General features: G+C 41.5%; 1 protein-coding gene across 1 annotated transcript in view; it reads right to left on the reverse strand.

Annotated features, from left to right (window-relative positions):
* LOC309973486 (ATP-binding cassette sub-family A member 17-like) overlaps nucleotides 1–15,435 on the reverse strand; it is a gene marked incomplete at both ends in the record, with an annotated part of 91,520 nt that overhangs the window by 44,742 nt on the left and 31,343 nt on the right. The window contains 6 exon segments of the mRNA XM_082857778.1: nucleotides 1,811–1,948; nucleotides 4,208–4,351; nucleotides 5,314–5,349; nucleotides 5,351–5,400; nucleotides 5,403–5,483; nucleotides 12,135–12,308. Of these exon segments, the coding sequence (XP_082713904.1) occupies nucleotides 1,811–1,948; nucleotides 4,208–4,351; nucleotides 5,314–5,349; nucleotides 5,351–5,400; nucleotides 5,403–5,483; nucleotides 12,135–12,308 (623 nt within the window).

Raw genomic sequence — 15,435 nt, forward strand, 5'->3', positions numbered from 1 at the left:
GCCACGGGTTTGAGCCCTGGTCCAGGAAGATCCCACACGCTGCAGAGCAACTGAGCCTATGTGGCAGAACTACTAAGCCTATGCTCTAGAGCCCGAGAGCCACAACTACTGGGCCCATGTGCCGCAACTACTGAAGCCTGCGAGCCTAGAGCCCGTGCTCCCCAACAAGAGAAGCCACTGCAATGAGAAGCCCGCGCACCACAACGAAGAGTAGCCCCCGCTCGCCACAACTAGAGAAAGCCCGCACGCAGCAACGAAGACCCAACGCAGCCAAAAATAAATAATAAAATAAAATAAATAAATTTATTTTAAAAAGAACTAATGTTTGAAACTCTTAGAACGAAACATAGGTGGGAATCCTATGCAATGCTTTTTATTTTTAAATTTTATTTATTTATTTATTTATTTATGGCTCTAGAGTGGACAGATGTATGTATTATTTATTTATTTATCATTATTTATTTATCATTCATGGTCTGCATTTTGGCAGAATTTGCAATTACATTAATTAATTAATTCAGTCAATCATTCAATGATATTTGTTGAGTGCCTATCCTTTGCCAAGCGCGGTTCCAGGCACTGTGGATCCAGAAGTGAACAGAACAAGCTTTCTAGGGAGAGGGATGGGGGAGACAGAGAAATAACACACACACACACACACACACACACATATATATATATATATATATATATATATATATATATATATATATATATATATGTATACACAAACCAGATGAGCACAGACTGTGATGAATACTAGGAACAGAATATAAGGGAATGCAATAGGGGAGAGTCTATGGAGTGTTTGTATCAGTCGGCCTTCTTAAACAAAGTTTGTACCTGACTTGCCTCCTTGATCACTTAGCCTGTTGTCTAGCTGGATCACCCTTCAAGTACTGAGGACCTCACAAGTCTACATAGAAGGGGAGGCCTTCCCTAAATGATCATGCTGCCAGAAGTAGCAATGCCTGTATCTGAGAGAGGACCACCTGTCTGGAGACATTACTGCACCCCCGTCCTGATGCATCCAGAGCCCATCCAGCATGTATCTGCTGGGCTGAAACTTGGTTTTTAAAGTCCCAGTACCAAAGGCACCTCAGACCAAACTTCACAATATTGCTGCTCTTCAAATGCCTTCAGTGGAAGGTGCATCAGCAACCTGTGAGGAGAATTGTGGCAGCTTGACTTTGAAGTGCTCATATCTTCCCAGCCGTTTGGTGCTCTGTATGTAACACAGAAGAACTGGTGGGTTTTCAGAGTGCCTCAAAATTTAGAAATGCATCTCACTGGTTTTATACAGAGCTTTACATAGGTTAAGCCTTCAATAAATATATGTTTCTTGAATGAATGAGTTTTCAAATATCACAGATATTATTTTAGTTAATGGAATGTGAAAGAATTATTTAGGCATAAAAACTATTCTGAAACAGATAATTTTAGAATAATTCACCAGGTATCATTCTAAAAGTGCCCCTGGCAATCAAAAGTAAGTGGATGAAATGTTTGGTTGAGAGATTAGTGGTGCCTCACTGTACCGGAAAGTTCTACCTGGAAGGAAACATGCTAAGCAGTGTTCACAGCTTCCTGATAGTGTTTGAAACTAAGTTCCTCAGATTGACCAAAAGAGTCAAAGATTCCCTTTTCCTGCTACAGAGTAATGTGAACAACCAGGCACTACTACGTAGATAGTAAAAAAACAAACAACAAACAAAGATGCCAGTGAAATCTGATGAGGGGAGATGGAGCCAAAACATCTAGATCTGGATCAACAATTTCTTCAGCACTTCCTCAGGAGGGCTGACCCCACACACATATCTGTGAGCATGCCGCAGGTGGTGGTTTTGCCTGCTCCATTGTGCCCCAGGAGAACAGTGATCTGCCCTCGGTACAAGTTTATGGTCAGATCTTTGACTGCCATGTGTTCATCCTTTCCCTTGTAGAACACCTGTTGAAAAGCCAACTCTGACTGACAGTGTAATATGCACACGCATGTGGCATTTCTGAAGAACCTGTGACAGGCCGAGCACCCACACCAACTTCCTCCGAAAGTTCATCAGTGGGACTCCAAGTGGAAATCCATAAGGGAGCTCCTTCTTTCAGAGTTTAGCTGCCTGGAGCTACTGAGGACCATGATGGGGAGCAACACCAGGGGGGTTTCCCTGGCCTCTGGAGCCTGGTGGTAGAGCAGCTGAACCACAGAGGCCAGAGCTCAAGGACGAAGGGCTCTGAGCTTGAACGAGAACTTCTCTCTGCTTCTCGAGCCACACCTTGCTCTGCACTGCCTGGCTAATCCCCTGAGAAAGGGCACCCTGCCTCTTTTGTGGGCGGTGTTGATCTAGGGAGAGAACACCAGACAGTCTGTCCTGTTTTCTAAATCAAATGTCTCCAGTATTTTATTTTATTTTATTTATTTTTTTTGCGGTACGCGGGCCTCTCACTGTTGTGGCCTCTCCCGTTGCGGAGCGCAGGCTCCGGACGCGCAGGCTCAGCGGCCATGGCTCACGGGCCCAGCCGCTCCGGGGCATGTGGGATCTTCCCGGACCAGGGCACGAACCCGTGTCCCCTGCATTAGCAGGTGGACTCTCAACCACTGCGCCACCAGGGAAGCCCTCCAGTATTTTAAATACCATTTATTTTTTTCTTATTATACAAGTAATTCACATATGAGTATAAGTAAGAAAATAAAATCACCCACAATGCCACTTGCAGAGATACATCACACTTCATCACATTTCAGCTCTGTGCCATTCCTCACACATACCAGGCGCACTCCTTTTGAGAGGCTTCTATCTTTACTGTTTTCCCAGTCTTAGACTTGGTCTGTCTTGTTCATGCTGAATTCCTAGTGCCTGAAACTGTGCCTGATTTCTGTCCTGTCTAATTGCATCTGGGCTGGACTTGGGGTTTGGAGTGCAGACGTTATAGTTGGGTGAGACTTAGACGTCACTTCTTCCCACCATTTATCTAACTGTGTTTGGAAGCAGGGTGCTGCGGAAAGGAATTTGGCACACTTCTCCTGCCCCCACATCCATCTGGTATGATTAATTTGAATCAAGTGTGATGGTCCTCTTCCCTAACTTCTCAGTCTCCCTTTTGCAGTTGAGGTGGACATGTGGCAGAATTCTGGGCAATAAGAATAAGGGGTGATCTACTGAAGGGCAGAAAAGAAGGAAGGAAGGAAGGGAGGGAGGGAGGAAGGAAGGAAAGAAGGAAGGAAGGAAGAAGTCCTCCCAAAAGAAAGCCCCTCGCTCTTATCTTTCCCTATAGATGAGCTACAGCAGCCATCTTGCAACCGGGAAATGACAAGCACGCAGATGAGAGCTATATGCTTCCACTGGCCCAGGGAAAATAAATGAAAGCAAGTGAGCAGAAAGAGCAGGGGTCTGGGACAGCTTTGCTGAGCAGCTGAAATCATGCCAGAACCATGTGCCTGCAGACTGCTTGTTATGTGAAAAGAGGAAACGAAATCCCTGCTTATTGAAGCTACAATAAATTGGGTGAAGACTGGAGCATTCCAAGCTGCTACCACAGTATGTAAAGGAGCTGGGATGATCCCCCCATGCTGTGGAGCCCCTGGGCCAGCATGTGATGCACTTGATCCCATAGGCCAAGGAAGGCAACACAAAGTATTGAGCTAGCACCTTGACTGTGACCTTGTATCAGTCATACAGAGGACACTGCCTCTCCTTAAGCTCATCATATTTGAAGAATGGAAGATTCCAAACAAAAAAATAATGCTCTGGAGGACACACCAGGGTACAGAGCTTATATCCAGTCATCCTGTCAGGGGAGTCCTTAGTCAATGCAGGACTCAGCAGACACTGGTGAAAGAACAAACACTTCTGGAAACAAACACATCTGGAAGCCAGCAGTGAAATCTGGTTTACTATTTGATTTGGTTATGTAAAAACACTGGTGGATCAAAGTCAGCCATCAAATGACTGAGTTCCAGGGTGTCCCCAACAAGAGGTGTTTGGCTTTTGCAAGACTGTTTCAAGAAAGATCATCTAGATCCTCCATCCAGTCACTTAACTTTATGACAGAAAACAGGATATTTTACATTATACTCCTAATTTTGAGGATAACATTACAGAAGGGAATTAAAAATCTATCACAAAATGTACCTTGTAACCACTGGCAGAATAAACAGAAGCCTCTATGCACTATTTCTCAAGTCCTTGGAAGAAGATTTGTGAGCTGATACCTTGTATAGATGTTGGATTTCAATTCCTTTTATCAAATCAGTAGGCTCTTCCTGAATGAACTTGCTTTTCAGAGCTTTCTGAGGATCCCCCAACTCCAGCACTGAATTCGTAAAGGATATATGTTCTCCACACCAGTAGGAGGGCTAGAGAGGAAGTCAACTTACATTAATACATGTAGGTGAATTGGCTCTCTTCTTCTGGAAGATAAATATTTTGGTAAATTAAATTCTCACACTTCCCTCCCCCAACCCCCACCCCAGCCTCACCCACCGGAGCTTCCTGGTATCGAACACTTAATGGTGCCTGAAGAAGTCAAGAATTTGCTCACAGACTTACTACTAATAAACTGCATTTCAACCTACAACCGTCTGGAGGATGGAGCTAAAAATGATGCCTCATATCCACACTCCTGGTGTACTGGGGAAGCTGTTGTGTTGGCAATCAGCACCCCTGTGGGCTGAGGCCTGGAGAAATACTGGCGTTAACAATCTACCCACTTCCCACAGACCAAGAAGGGCAAACATGGCAGCCTTTGCCGAGGCCTGAAGTGAGTTCCTGTGCAATTCAGATGAGATCAGACTGAATCTGCAAGAGGACTGAATCAGGCATGATGGGTTCAACTTTGTAGGAAAATTTACTCACCATAGGACAGAAAAGATTTGGAGAGCTTCATGGGGTTGTCAACGAAAGCTGTGCCCCATGCCCGTGCCCCCAGGTCACAGAGGTCTCAAAGATCTTCAGGGCCTTGCCACCAGCCCAAAGAGGAAAGAGGCCAAGGAGTCCTGAGGGCTCTAGCTTGTTGGGGTGGCATTCTGTGAGAGAATGCAGGGCCTGCCACTCAAGTGGGCACATGTGAGACAGCCACAGGCACTCTTAAGGGAACTCTGCACAGGGTATCAGCAGTGGGGCAAGAGTCAGACTCATTAATTATGCTCCCTTGGCAACCACAAGTTGATAGGTTTGGGGTGAATCCAGGTTAGAGAACTGCACTTAGATTTCCAGGAGTTTGAGGTTGTAACCAACACCACAAAGAGGGATAGGAATATTGATGACGAGCTATAAAAATTCTAATGTCAATCTATAAAACAGCAGCATCAGTACTCACCATGAGAAAGAAGTACCAAGGTTTGGGTGTACCATACAGCCCCTGGGAAGACAGACTCCACATACCAGGTCACCAAGCCATTTAAGAGTCCAGCAGTAGCATCAGCAGCACCTGAGTGAAGTTAAACTCTCCTCCTATACTGCCCATGTTCCTCCATTGGATGCCTGTGCCTATTCCAAAGGAAGGAAAACAGTCACCACATCGAAGACAGAGAAAAGTTACCAGAACTTTCCAATCAAACAGTTGGAGAACAAGCCAATGAGAAGACTGGACTATTCATGTCTGGGGTATTAAGGGACAAAAGTTAGGCACAGGAAAAGAAAAGCTAGCTGTTGGTTTCTCAAAGAAGGTAAAACTTTTTTTTGTTTTTTGGTTTTTTTGACCATGCCACACAGCTTGCGGGATATTAGTTCCCCAACCAGGGACTGAACTTGGGCCCAGCCATGAAAGCACTGAGTCCTAACCACTGGGCTGACAGGGAATTCCCAATAAAACATTCTTATTATTGCCAAAATGATTCTTTGGCACCAAGAAGTGGAAATTTGGTCATCTGAGACACATCTTCACACTCTTGCACATGCTGTCAGGTAAGCCCTTCCTACTCCTCCCCACCTTCTTTGCTTGGTTAATTCTTACTTGGTAGGTCAGCACAGGTATCTCCTTCCCCAGCAAGCATGTATACTCACTCTCTTGGGTTATATGTCTAACCCACGTGCATCTGGGGCACCCTGCGCTAATTGTGAGGATTGAAGGTCTCACTCTGCACTGTGAAACTGCTCACTTATTGCCAACCCCAGCTTGGGGCCAGGGACTGTCAGCTTATCTCAGTATCTCCAACATCTGACCCAGGACCTCATATGCAGCAGCTGCTCAATACATACATATGCCATGAAGAAAGGAGTGCTGAGGATGGGCTTGGGACCAATTCCTGGGTGAGTATAAAGATAAGTATCCTTTGTGATGCCAAGTGTCTAATCTGAATGCAAGTTGACTAAGCTTCTCATGTAAAGCATCCAAGATACCCTGCATCTGTTGCCACACGGCAGGATTGAGGAGGTGGTAACTAGCAACACCAGAGGAGACATTCAAATACTGATGAGCAGACAGATGGGCTAGAACGGTGCTCCTCAAACTTTCCCATGCTTACTAATCACCTGGGGATTTTGTTCTGATTAAGTGCGTCTGGATGGGCCTGGGAGTCTGCATTCCTAACAAGCTCTCTGAGGGTTCTGATGCTGCTGGTGCACAGGCCACGCTGTGAGGGGCGAGGGGCCAGGAAACCTCTGATGCCCTTCCTGAGATGAGATTCTATGACTTGTGTCTGTCTTTGTGCCAATCGAGAGCCTTGCCTTTCACCATGGCTTACAGACAGGTCTCGCAAACCTCAGCTGCCATAAACAGTCAGCACACTTAGTTTGTGAAAGCCAGGTGCATCCTTGTTCAGTGTAAGTCTGCAGTGTCCGAAAAGAAGAAAGAGACAAGGCTCCTTCCCTACCTCAGCAGACATTTGATTGCCAGTTAACTTTATTTATTTATTGGGAATATACATATCAAGTATATAAAATGGAGTTTAACAAGCAATTACACAGGAAGTACTTTGTACAACTACCACCCAAATCAATAACCCCCAAAACCCCAAATGTGCACACCCCCTTTACAACTTCACCATCATCTTTGTCTGTAGGCAGCATCTAGTTGGGTTTTGCCTTTTTATCTAAACTGACTCTTTTTAATTGGTACGTTTAGATTATTCACATTTAATGTGATTATTGGTTGGATTAAAATCTACCACTTTGCCAGCTCTTTTCTATTTGGTCCAAACTTTTCTTTGTTTCTTTTTTCCTCTTTTTGTTGCATTAATGGGGACTTTTTTTTAATCATTCCATTTTATTTCTACTATCGATTTATTACTTATACCTCTAAAAAAATTTTTTAGTGTTGTTCTAGGGTTTAAAATCATCTTTAGTCTATCTTCAAATAATATTATACTACTTCATGTGTAGCATAAGGATCTTACAACAATTTCCAGTTTCCAGTTCTTCCCTCCCACCCTTTGCTACTGTTGTCATACATTTCATTTTCACATAAGCTATAAACACAATACATTGTTACCACTTTTGCTTTAGACAGTCAGTTCTCTTTTAGAGCCAGAAACCTCCACAAAAGACAAAATAAATTGTATCTTCCATTTTCAGTGCTCTTAATTTCTTTGTGCAGATCCAAGCTTCTGTCTGATATGATATTGTTTTTGCTTGAAGAACTCAACATTTCTCGTCATGTCTCCCAGCAATTGATTCTGTCACTTTGGTTTGAGAGAGTCTTCATTTCTCCCTAATTTTCCCCTGGATATAGAACACCGAGTTGACAAGGTTTTTCTTTCAGTACTTTCTTTAAATATGTCGCTTCATTTTCTTCTAGCTTGCATATGTTTATTGGCTATTTGGAAATGTCTTTTCATGAAGTACCTATTTTTGCCTGTTTTTTTCTTTACTATAAAGTATGATATATAATTGATTTTATGAATTCTTTAAATATTCTGGATACAAGCCTTTTGCAGGTTAAATGTATCGAGCATCCTCTCCCACTCTGTAGCTTCTCCTTTCATTCTCTTCATGGTGTCTTAATTTTAATGTCATTATTTATCAGTCTTTCCTGATGGTTAGTTATTTTTGTGTCTTGTTTAAGAAATCTTTCCTACTTCAAGTACATGAATGTACTCTCCTATATCATCTCCAAAAAAGTTTACAGTTTTTTTTTTTTAAGACACCAATTGTACTTAATATTTGTTACTTTTTTAAAAAATTTATTTATTTTTGGCTGTGTTGGGGCTTCGTTTCTGTGCAAGGGCTTTCTCTAGTTGTGGCAAGCGGGGGCCACTCTTCATCGCGGTGCGAGGGCCTCTCATTATCGCGGCCTCTCTTGTTGCGGAGCCCAGGCTCCAGACGCGCAGGCTCAGTAGTTGTGGCTCACGGGCCTAGTTGCTCCGTGGCATGTGGGACCTTCCAGGGCTCAAACCCGTGTCCCCTGCATTAGCAGGCAGATTCTCAACCACTGCGCCACCAGGGAAGCCCCACTTTATAGTTTTTTTACATTGGAAATGATATCTGCATATGGTGTGAATTCAAAGTCCAATTTCAATTTTTTCCATAAGGTTCTTTAGTTGCTCCAGCACCACTTATTAAATCCCACTGCTCTGAAGTATCATCTCTGATATTTAACAATGCACTTATCTCTCCCTTCTTTTCTGTTCTATTAGTCTATTTGTCAACCATAATCTTAATTACCATTGCTTTATGATAAATCATGAAATCCGGTAAAACAAGTTTTGCTGTTTTGTTCTTCCTCAAGAGTTCTTGGCTATTCTTGGTCCTTTATACTCCCATGTACATTTGAGAATCAGCTCATCGAGTTCTATTTAAAAAACAAAACAAAACAAAAATACTGCTGGAGTTTGGATTGGGTAGGAGTTAGCTGTTACTTCTTTCCACAATTTATTTATTTGTGTTTGAGAGCAGGTTGCTGCTGAAAGGAATCTGGCAAAGTTCACCTGCCCTCACATCTCTTTGATCATGATTGTTCTTCCCTGACTTCTCATCCCCCTTTGCAGTAGAAGAGGCCATGTGACATAATTCCTCTCCCACACCACTTCTTTTTGACTCAACCAATCTTTTGATTATTCCATTTTCTCTCTATTAAGTTTGAAAGTTATACATTGTTCCTAGCCTTTTCCTGGTTGGCTCAGTAGTGAATTACCTGGTACATTGCTGCAAAGTCTAAAGTTAATCAATATCTTTACTCCCCTTCCAAAAAGTATTTACCCCCACTAATTTCTGACTTTATCTCCTCAAAAACCCTTTTATGTATTTTAATTCTATCTTTTTAAAAAAATCCTAAAGACATCATCATTATCATCATCATTATTATTGTATACAACGTATAAAGCCACTATCTTCAGGCTCCCACTCTTGGCTCCTTTGAAAAGCAATGTCTTTTTTTTTCCCCTCCAGCTACTTTTAAGATTTTTCTCTTGACCTCTGGTGTGCTCAATTTTATGTTGGTATGTCTAATGTAGATTTCTTATTGTAATCTTGTTTGGGATTTGCTGGTCTTCCTGAAATCCAGTTTTGGAACAGGTTTGGCCACCATCTTTTCAAATGTATTTCTCTGCCCTATTCTCTCTTTTCCTACTGGAACTCTTTTGCTCAGAGGTCATTTACTAACAAGAAAACTTTGGGCTTCCATTCGGATGGCCTTTCAAGGCAAGGGAGCTAAACGACAAGGCCCAGCGTCCCACCCAGGTGGAGAGCAAAATAGGAGACCTCTCTCACATTAATAGGGGTCCCAGAGATAAATTCAATAGTCACAGGTTGGGTTCCTTGTGACACAGACCCTGAAATGGAGTTTAGTATGCAAGATGTTTATTAAGGAATACCCTTGAGATCAATACCTGTGGAAGGGAAGAGATTGAAACAAGATTAGTCAGGGCTACAAGACAGCACTGACAAGCTTGAGGAGCTGAGATAAAAAGGCCCATCTGAGCATCTATAATAACCCATCCACTAAGTTTTTTATTAGTTATAAAAAGATATTTGGGTATTAATAAGATGACATCTCTGTATTGTTTCTCAACTGGTTCAGAAACTAAGGAGGGGAGAAGGGTGCTATTTACTGGGCCTCTTAAAAACTAAAATCAATCTAGTAAATAATAAATTAACAAATCAATAAATGGAAATTTCAAGTGACAAACCCAGTTGCTCCACAAGCATGCAGGTTCTGATTTTAAGAGGGCAAAATGTTTCTGCCATACAACCAGAGGCCTGATTCATGTTGTATATAGTGATTCCTGCTCAAGATTAAAACCGAAAGCACTGCACTAGACTTACTGAGAAAATGTACAGATTAATTTTTTTTTTTTTTTCCTGCGGTACGCAGGCCTCTCACTGTTGTGGCCTCTCCCATCGCGGAGTACAGGCTCCAGACGCGCAGGCTCAGCGGCCATGGCTCACGGGCCTAGCTGTTCTGCGGCATGTGGGATCTTCCCAGACTGGGGCACGAACCGGCGTCCCCTGCATCGGCAGTCAGACTCTCAACCACTGTGCCACCAGGGAAGCCCCATAGTAATTTTATTTATTCACTCACTAGAAGGCATGCTATCTGATTTGAGCAGATAGGTCAAATGAATAGGAAAGCCTAATCCAGTGAAAGTATGAGGATTCTAAATAAGAAATATTATCCTCGGATTTCTAACATTTCATCAATTATATTCTTAGAGATTCCTACCTGCTTATGATCATATGCATTTGTATTTCCTTCAGCTGTAACACTAGACACCATTTATGGGCTATCCTGTGTCTTTCAGGAATGAACACTGAACATAACACACCGTTCATCCAGTCCAACCACCTACCTAAATTCCCTCAATTTCAACAGATAGGCTCCATAAAGCATCTACGTTCATTCACTAACATGTAAGGAATCAGATATACCATTTCAAATATACTTTTCCTCCATAAGTATTTGTAAATCATGGTCTCAACATTGCTTTGTTAAAGAAAACCACTCACTTTCAATAAATTCTGGTCAACTTAACATCCTTTATTAAATTTTAAGCAACCTTAACCCATTTAGACCATCCAAACTTAATAAAGAAATTCATTGGTAGGTGATGCCTCTAACCAGGACATTGGAGATTATCCCAATTGCAGTAAGGGGACCCACAAACTCGACCCAACTTATAACTCCTATCCCTGTTATCTGCTGCTAAACCAAGCTTTATCATTTGGGACCTGGACTCTGGTGATAAAAGCTAACATTGAGCAATGAAGGCACTTGTTAGAGTGTTCAGAGCAGATTATCTTAGTACCACCGAAATGGGAAACTGTTCCATTCAGATGTACTGTAACCCCACAGACCTCAGGGTCCTACATTTTATTTATTTACTTGTTTGTTTGTTTATGGCTGTGTTGGGTCTTCGTTGCTGCGCATGGGCTTTCTCTAGTTGCGGCGAGCAGGGGCTACTCTTCATTGCAGTGTGCAGGCTTCTCATTCAGTGACTTCTCTTCTTGCAGAGCATGGGCTCTAGGCATGTGGGCTTCAGTAGTTGTGGCATGTGGGCTCAGTAGTTGTGGCTCACGGGCTCAGTAGTTGTGGTGCAGGGGCTTAGTTGCTCCGTGGCATGTGGGATCTTCCCAGACCAGGGTTTGATCCTGTGTCCCCTGCCTTGGTGGTGGATTCTTAACCACTGTGCCACCAGGGAAGTCCCAGCATCCTACATTTTGATTGACATGTTGGCTGCAATCTTCTGCAATGACTGTAGATGTTGTGGGGAATTCTTCAAACTCCAGAAACATGAGACAAATGAAAACTTCACATTGTACTTTCAACTCCAAAGTGTGGAAGTTGTAACATCTCTGATGGAAGGCCCCCTAGACCAACTTGTGAAAGAAGACTAACTCTGAAGCCTATGAGAATAAAATATGGTATCTGTAATAGCACTACATTATCTGTAAAGTTCTAAAGTGTTATTTGAACTTCTAATCATAAATCTATACATTTTAGATCTATACAACTATATAGGTGTATAATCATTTACATGCTTTAGTTTTTCTCCCAAACTACATTGTAAGCTGCATGGTGTAAACGTCATTCTACATTTCTTAAGTGTTTCTTACAGTACCTACCATAGATGTAAGTATACTGTAAATGCTCAGAACACTGAATAAAATGAGCCAGTTATGTTTATTTGGCAATGAAGGTCAACTCTGCCTGTCAGCAAATGGCAAAACATCAAGGCAGTTTACCTTGAGAAAGGTAAGGTTCACCTTTTGTCTTATATGTGGAGATTAATCGGACTCCCAGTGCCATGGCAACACTGGAGAGGAGACAAAAGGCAGTCTTTTGGAAGTGACTCCTTTGGTTGTAGCTGAAAGCGAGGTACAGGTATGGGAGGTAGGTGAAGAAGAAGATGATGCCTCTGGAGGCAGTTGCAACATGAGCTGCAAATTCAGAGGGGAAAAATGAAGAGTTTCATCAATAATGCACCAAGAGGGACTTCCCTGGTGGCGCAGTGGTTAAGAGTCCACCTGCCAATGCAGGGGACACGGGTTCAAGCCCTGGTTTGGGAGGATCCCACATGCCGCAGAGCAACTAAGACTATGCACCACAACTACTGAGCCTGTGCTCTACAGCCCGTGAGCCACAACTACTGAGCCCACGTGCCACAACTACTGAAGCCCACGTGCCTAGAGCCCGTGCTCTGCAACAAGAGAAGCCACAACAATGAGAAGCCCGCACACCACAACAAAGAGTAGCCCCCGCTCGCCGCAACTAGAGAAAGCCTGCATGCAGCAACAAAGACTCAACACAGCCAAAAATAAATAAATAAATAAATAAATTTTTAAAAATGCACAAAGAACCTATATGAGAAAACAATCTAAGAGAGAATGAATATATGTATATGTATAACTGCATCACTTTGCTGTACACCTGAAACTAACACAACATTGTAAATCAACTATACTCCAATAAAATGAAAATATTAAAAAAAGAATGTATATATACGTATAACTGAATCACTTTGCTGTACAGCATAAATTAATACAACATTGTAAATCAACTATATTTCAATAAAATAATTTTTAAAAAAAATAATGCACAAAGAAGTATAATGCAAGTCTCTTTTCCCTGCCATGGTAAGGAAAGCATCTCTGCATTTGTCTCAGCATTTCAGAAGGGAAGCAGTCTTTTAAAAAATTTTGATAGAAACCTTTTATACTTGCACTTTCACCATCAAAAGTCTAAGAGGATTTGTTGCACTTAAGAAATTAATCAATCCTTACAAAAAAGCACAAACATTTAATTGCCTAAAACTTCCCCTAATACTGCATTAATAACATCTCCTACAATAAAAACCATCTTCTTCAAAGATAAGCGGTAGATTATATAGCATCTATGGAGCATTGCCTGGCACTGGGTAAGCACTTTATATACAGTATCTTATTTAATCTTCATAACCTCTCTGTTTTTCAGATGAAGAAACTGAGGCTTAGCCACATTAAATAAATTTGCTCAATGTCATGGAACTAGTAAATGATGGGTCAAGGATTCAAGGTTTCCCAGGCTCTAAGTATAGTGGCTCCAGATTTGGAGATAAACCAATCAAACTGAAGTCTGGGAGAAAAACGCAAAATAAATGCAAACATTTGCCTTCCAGGAAGTTAAGAGAATACAGATCGAAAATGTAAGGATTGCATATATAACAGAAAGAGCCACAGTTAAGGCATCAGGCAGCCCTTCACTGACCCTGACTACATGAACTATGGCTGACCCTGGGTCTTCTATAACTTCTCTGACTTTGCTGCTTCTTTTGTAAAATGTGATAATAATTGCTAACATGTACTAAGTTCTTACTATATACCAAGTATTATTCTCAGCATTTTACATCCCATTTAATCCTCATAACTAAGTTATGAGATAAGTGCTATCATTTTCCAGTTTCACATAAGGGGAAATGGATACAGAATCTATTGACCTGCTCAAGGTCAGGATCCACACCGAGATATAAATACAGCACTCTGAGGCTGGAGCAAGAGCTTCTGACTTGTTGTAACAAGTAAATCCTTCTTGTTTATCTACTTGATATACAGTAGTGTGTATCTCTCAATTCCATAGTCCAAATTTATTCTCTCCCCTTTCCCTTTGGTAACCATAAATTTGTTTTCTACGTCTGTGAGTCTGTTTCCATTTTGTAAATAAGTTCATTTGTATCATTTTTTTTAGATTCCACATGTAAGTGATACTATATGATATTTGTCTTTCTCTGTCTGACTTACTTCGCTTTGTATGATTATCTCTAGGTCTATCCATGTTGCTGCAAATGGCATTATTTCATTCTTTTTTATGTCTGAGTGATATTCCATTATATATACACTGCATCGTCTTTATCCATTCATCTGTTGATGGACACATGTTGCTTCCATGTCTTGGCCATTGCAAATAATGCTGCTATGGACATTGGGGGTGCATGTATCTTTTCGAATTATAGTTTTTGTCTTTTCCAGATATATGCCCAGGAGTGGGATTGCTGGATCATATGGTAATTCTATTTTTAGTTTTTTAAGGAGCCTACAGACTGTTTTCCAAGGTGGTTGCACTAATTTACATTCCCACCAACAGGGGTTCCCTTTTCCCCATACCCTCTCCAGCATTTATTATTTCTAGACTTTTTGATAATGGCCATTCTGACCAATGTGAGGTGATACCTCATTGCAGTTTTGATTTGCATTTCTCTAATAATTAGCAATGTTGAGCATCTTTTCATATGCCCATTAGCCATTGGCTTTAGTTACCTTTACCAGGGGTCTTTATTTCTTCTTATGGCTTCGAGTTATTGTCTAGTGACTTTTCATTTCAGCCTGAAGAACTCCCTTTAGCAGGGAAAGGAAGGACTATTGGTAATAAACTCTCTCAGCTTTTGTTTATCCAAAAATGTCTTAATTTCTCCATCATTCTTGAGGGATAGTTTTGCCAGATAGAAAATTCTTGGTTAAAAGTTATTTTTTCCTTTCAAGATTTAGAATGTCATCTCACTACCTTCTAGACTCCATGGTTTCTCTAGAGAAATCAGCTGTTAATCTTATTGAGTATGTAGGGAGTCTCTTCTCTCTTGCTGCTTTCAAAATGCTCTCTTTGTCTTTGAGTTTTGACAATTGGAATTTTAGACTTTTACTGGGGATCTCTTTGAGTTTATCTTGCTTGGAGTTAATTGAGCTTCTTGGGTTTGTAGATTCATGTATTTCATCAAATTAGGAGGAGTTTTCAGCCATTATTTCTTCAAATATTTTTTCTGCTTCTTTTCTCTCTCTCTTGTCATTCTGGGACTCCTATGATGTGTATGCTGGTGTTTGATGGTGTCCCACAGGTCTCTCAGGTTCTGTTCTAACAAAGAAAAGCCCAGGACTAGATGCCTTCTCTGGTGAATTCTATCAAACATTTAAAGATGAGTTAACACCAATCTTTCTCAAACTCTAGATATAAAGACCAATGGAATACATTAGAGAGCCCAGAAATAAACCCTCACAAATATAATTAACTTGGGTGCCAAGACTATTCAATGGACAGTCT

This window comes from Leucopleurus acutus (assembly GCF_964270905.1).
Source record: "Leucopleurus acutus genome assembly, chromosome: 16".
Classification (NCBI taxonomy): Eukaryota; Metazoa; Chordata; class Mammalia; order Artiodactyla; family Delphinidae; genus Leucopleurus; species Leucopleurus acutus.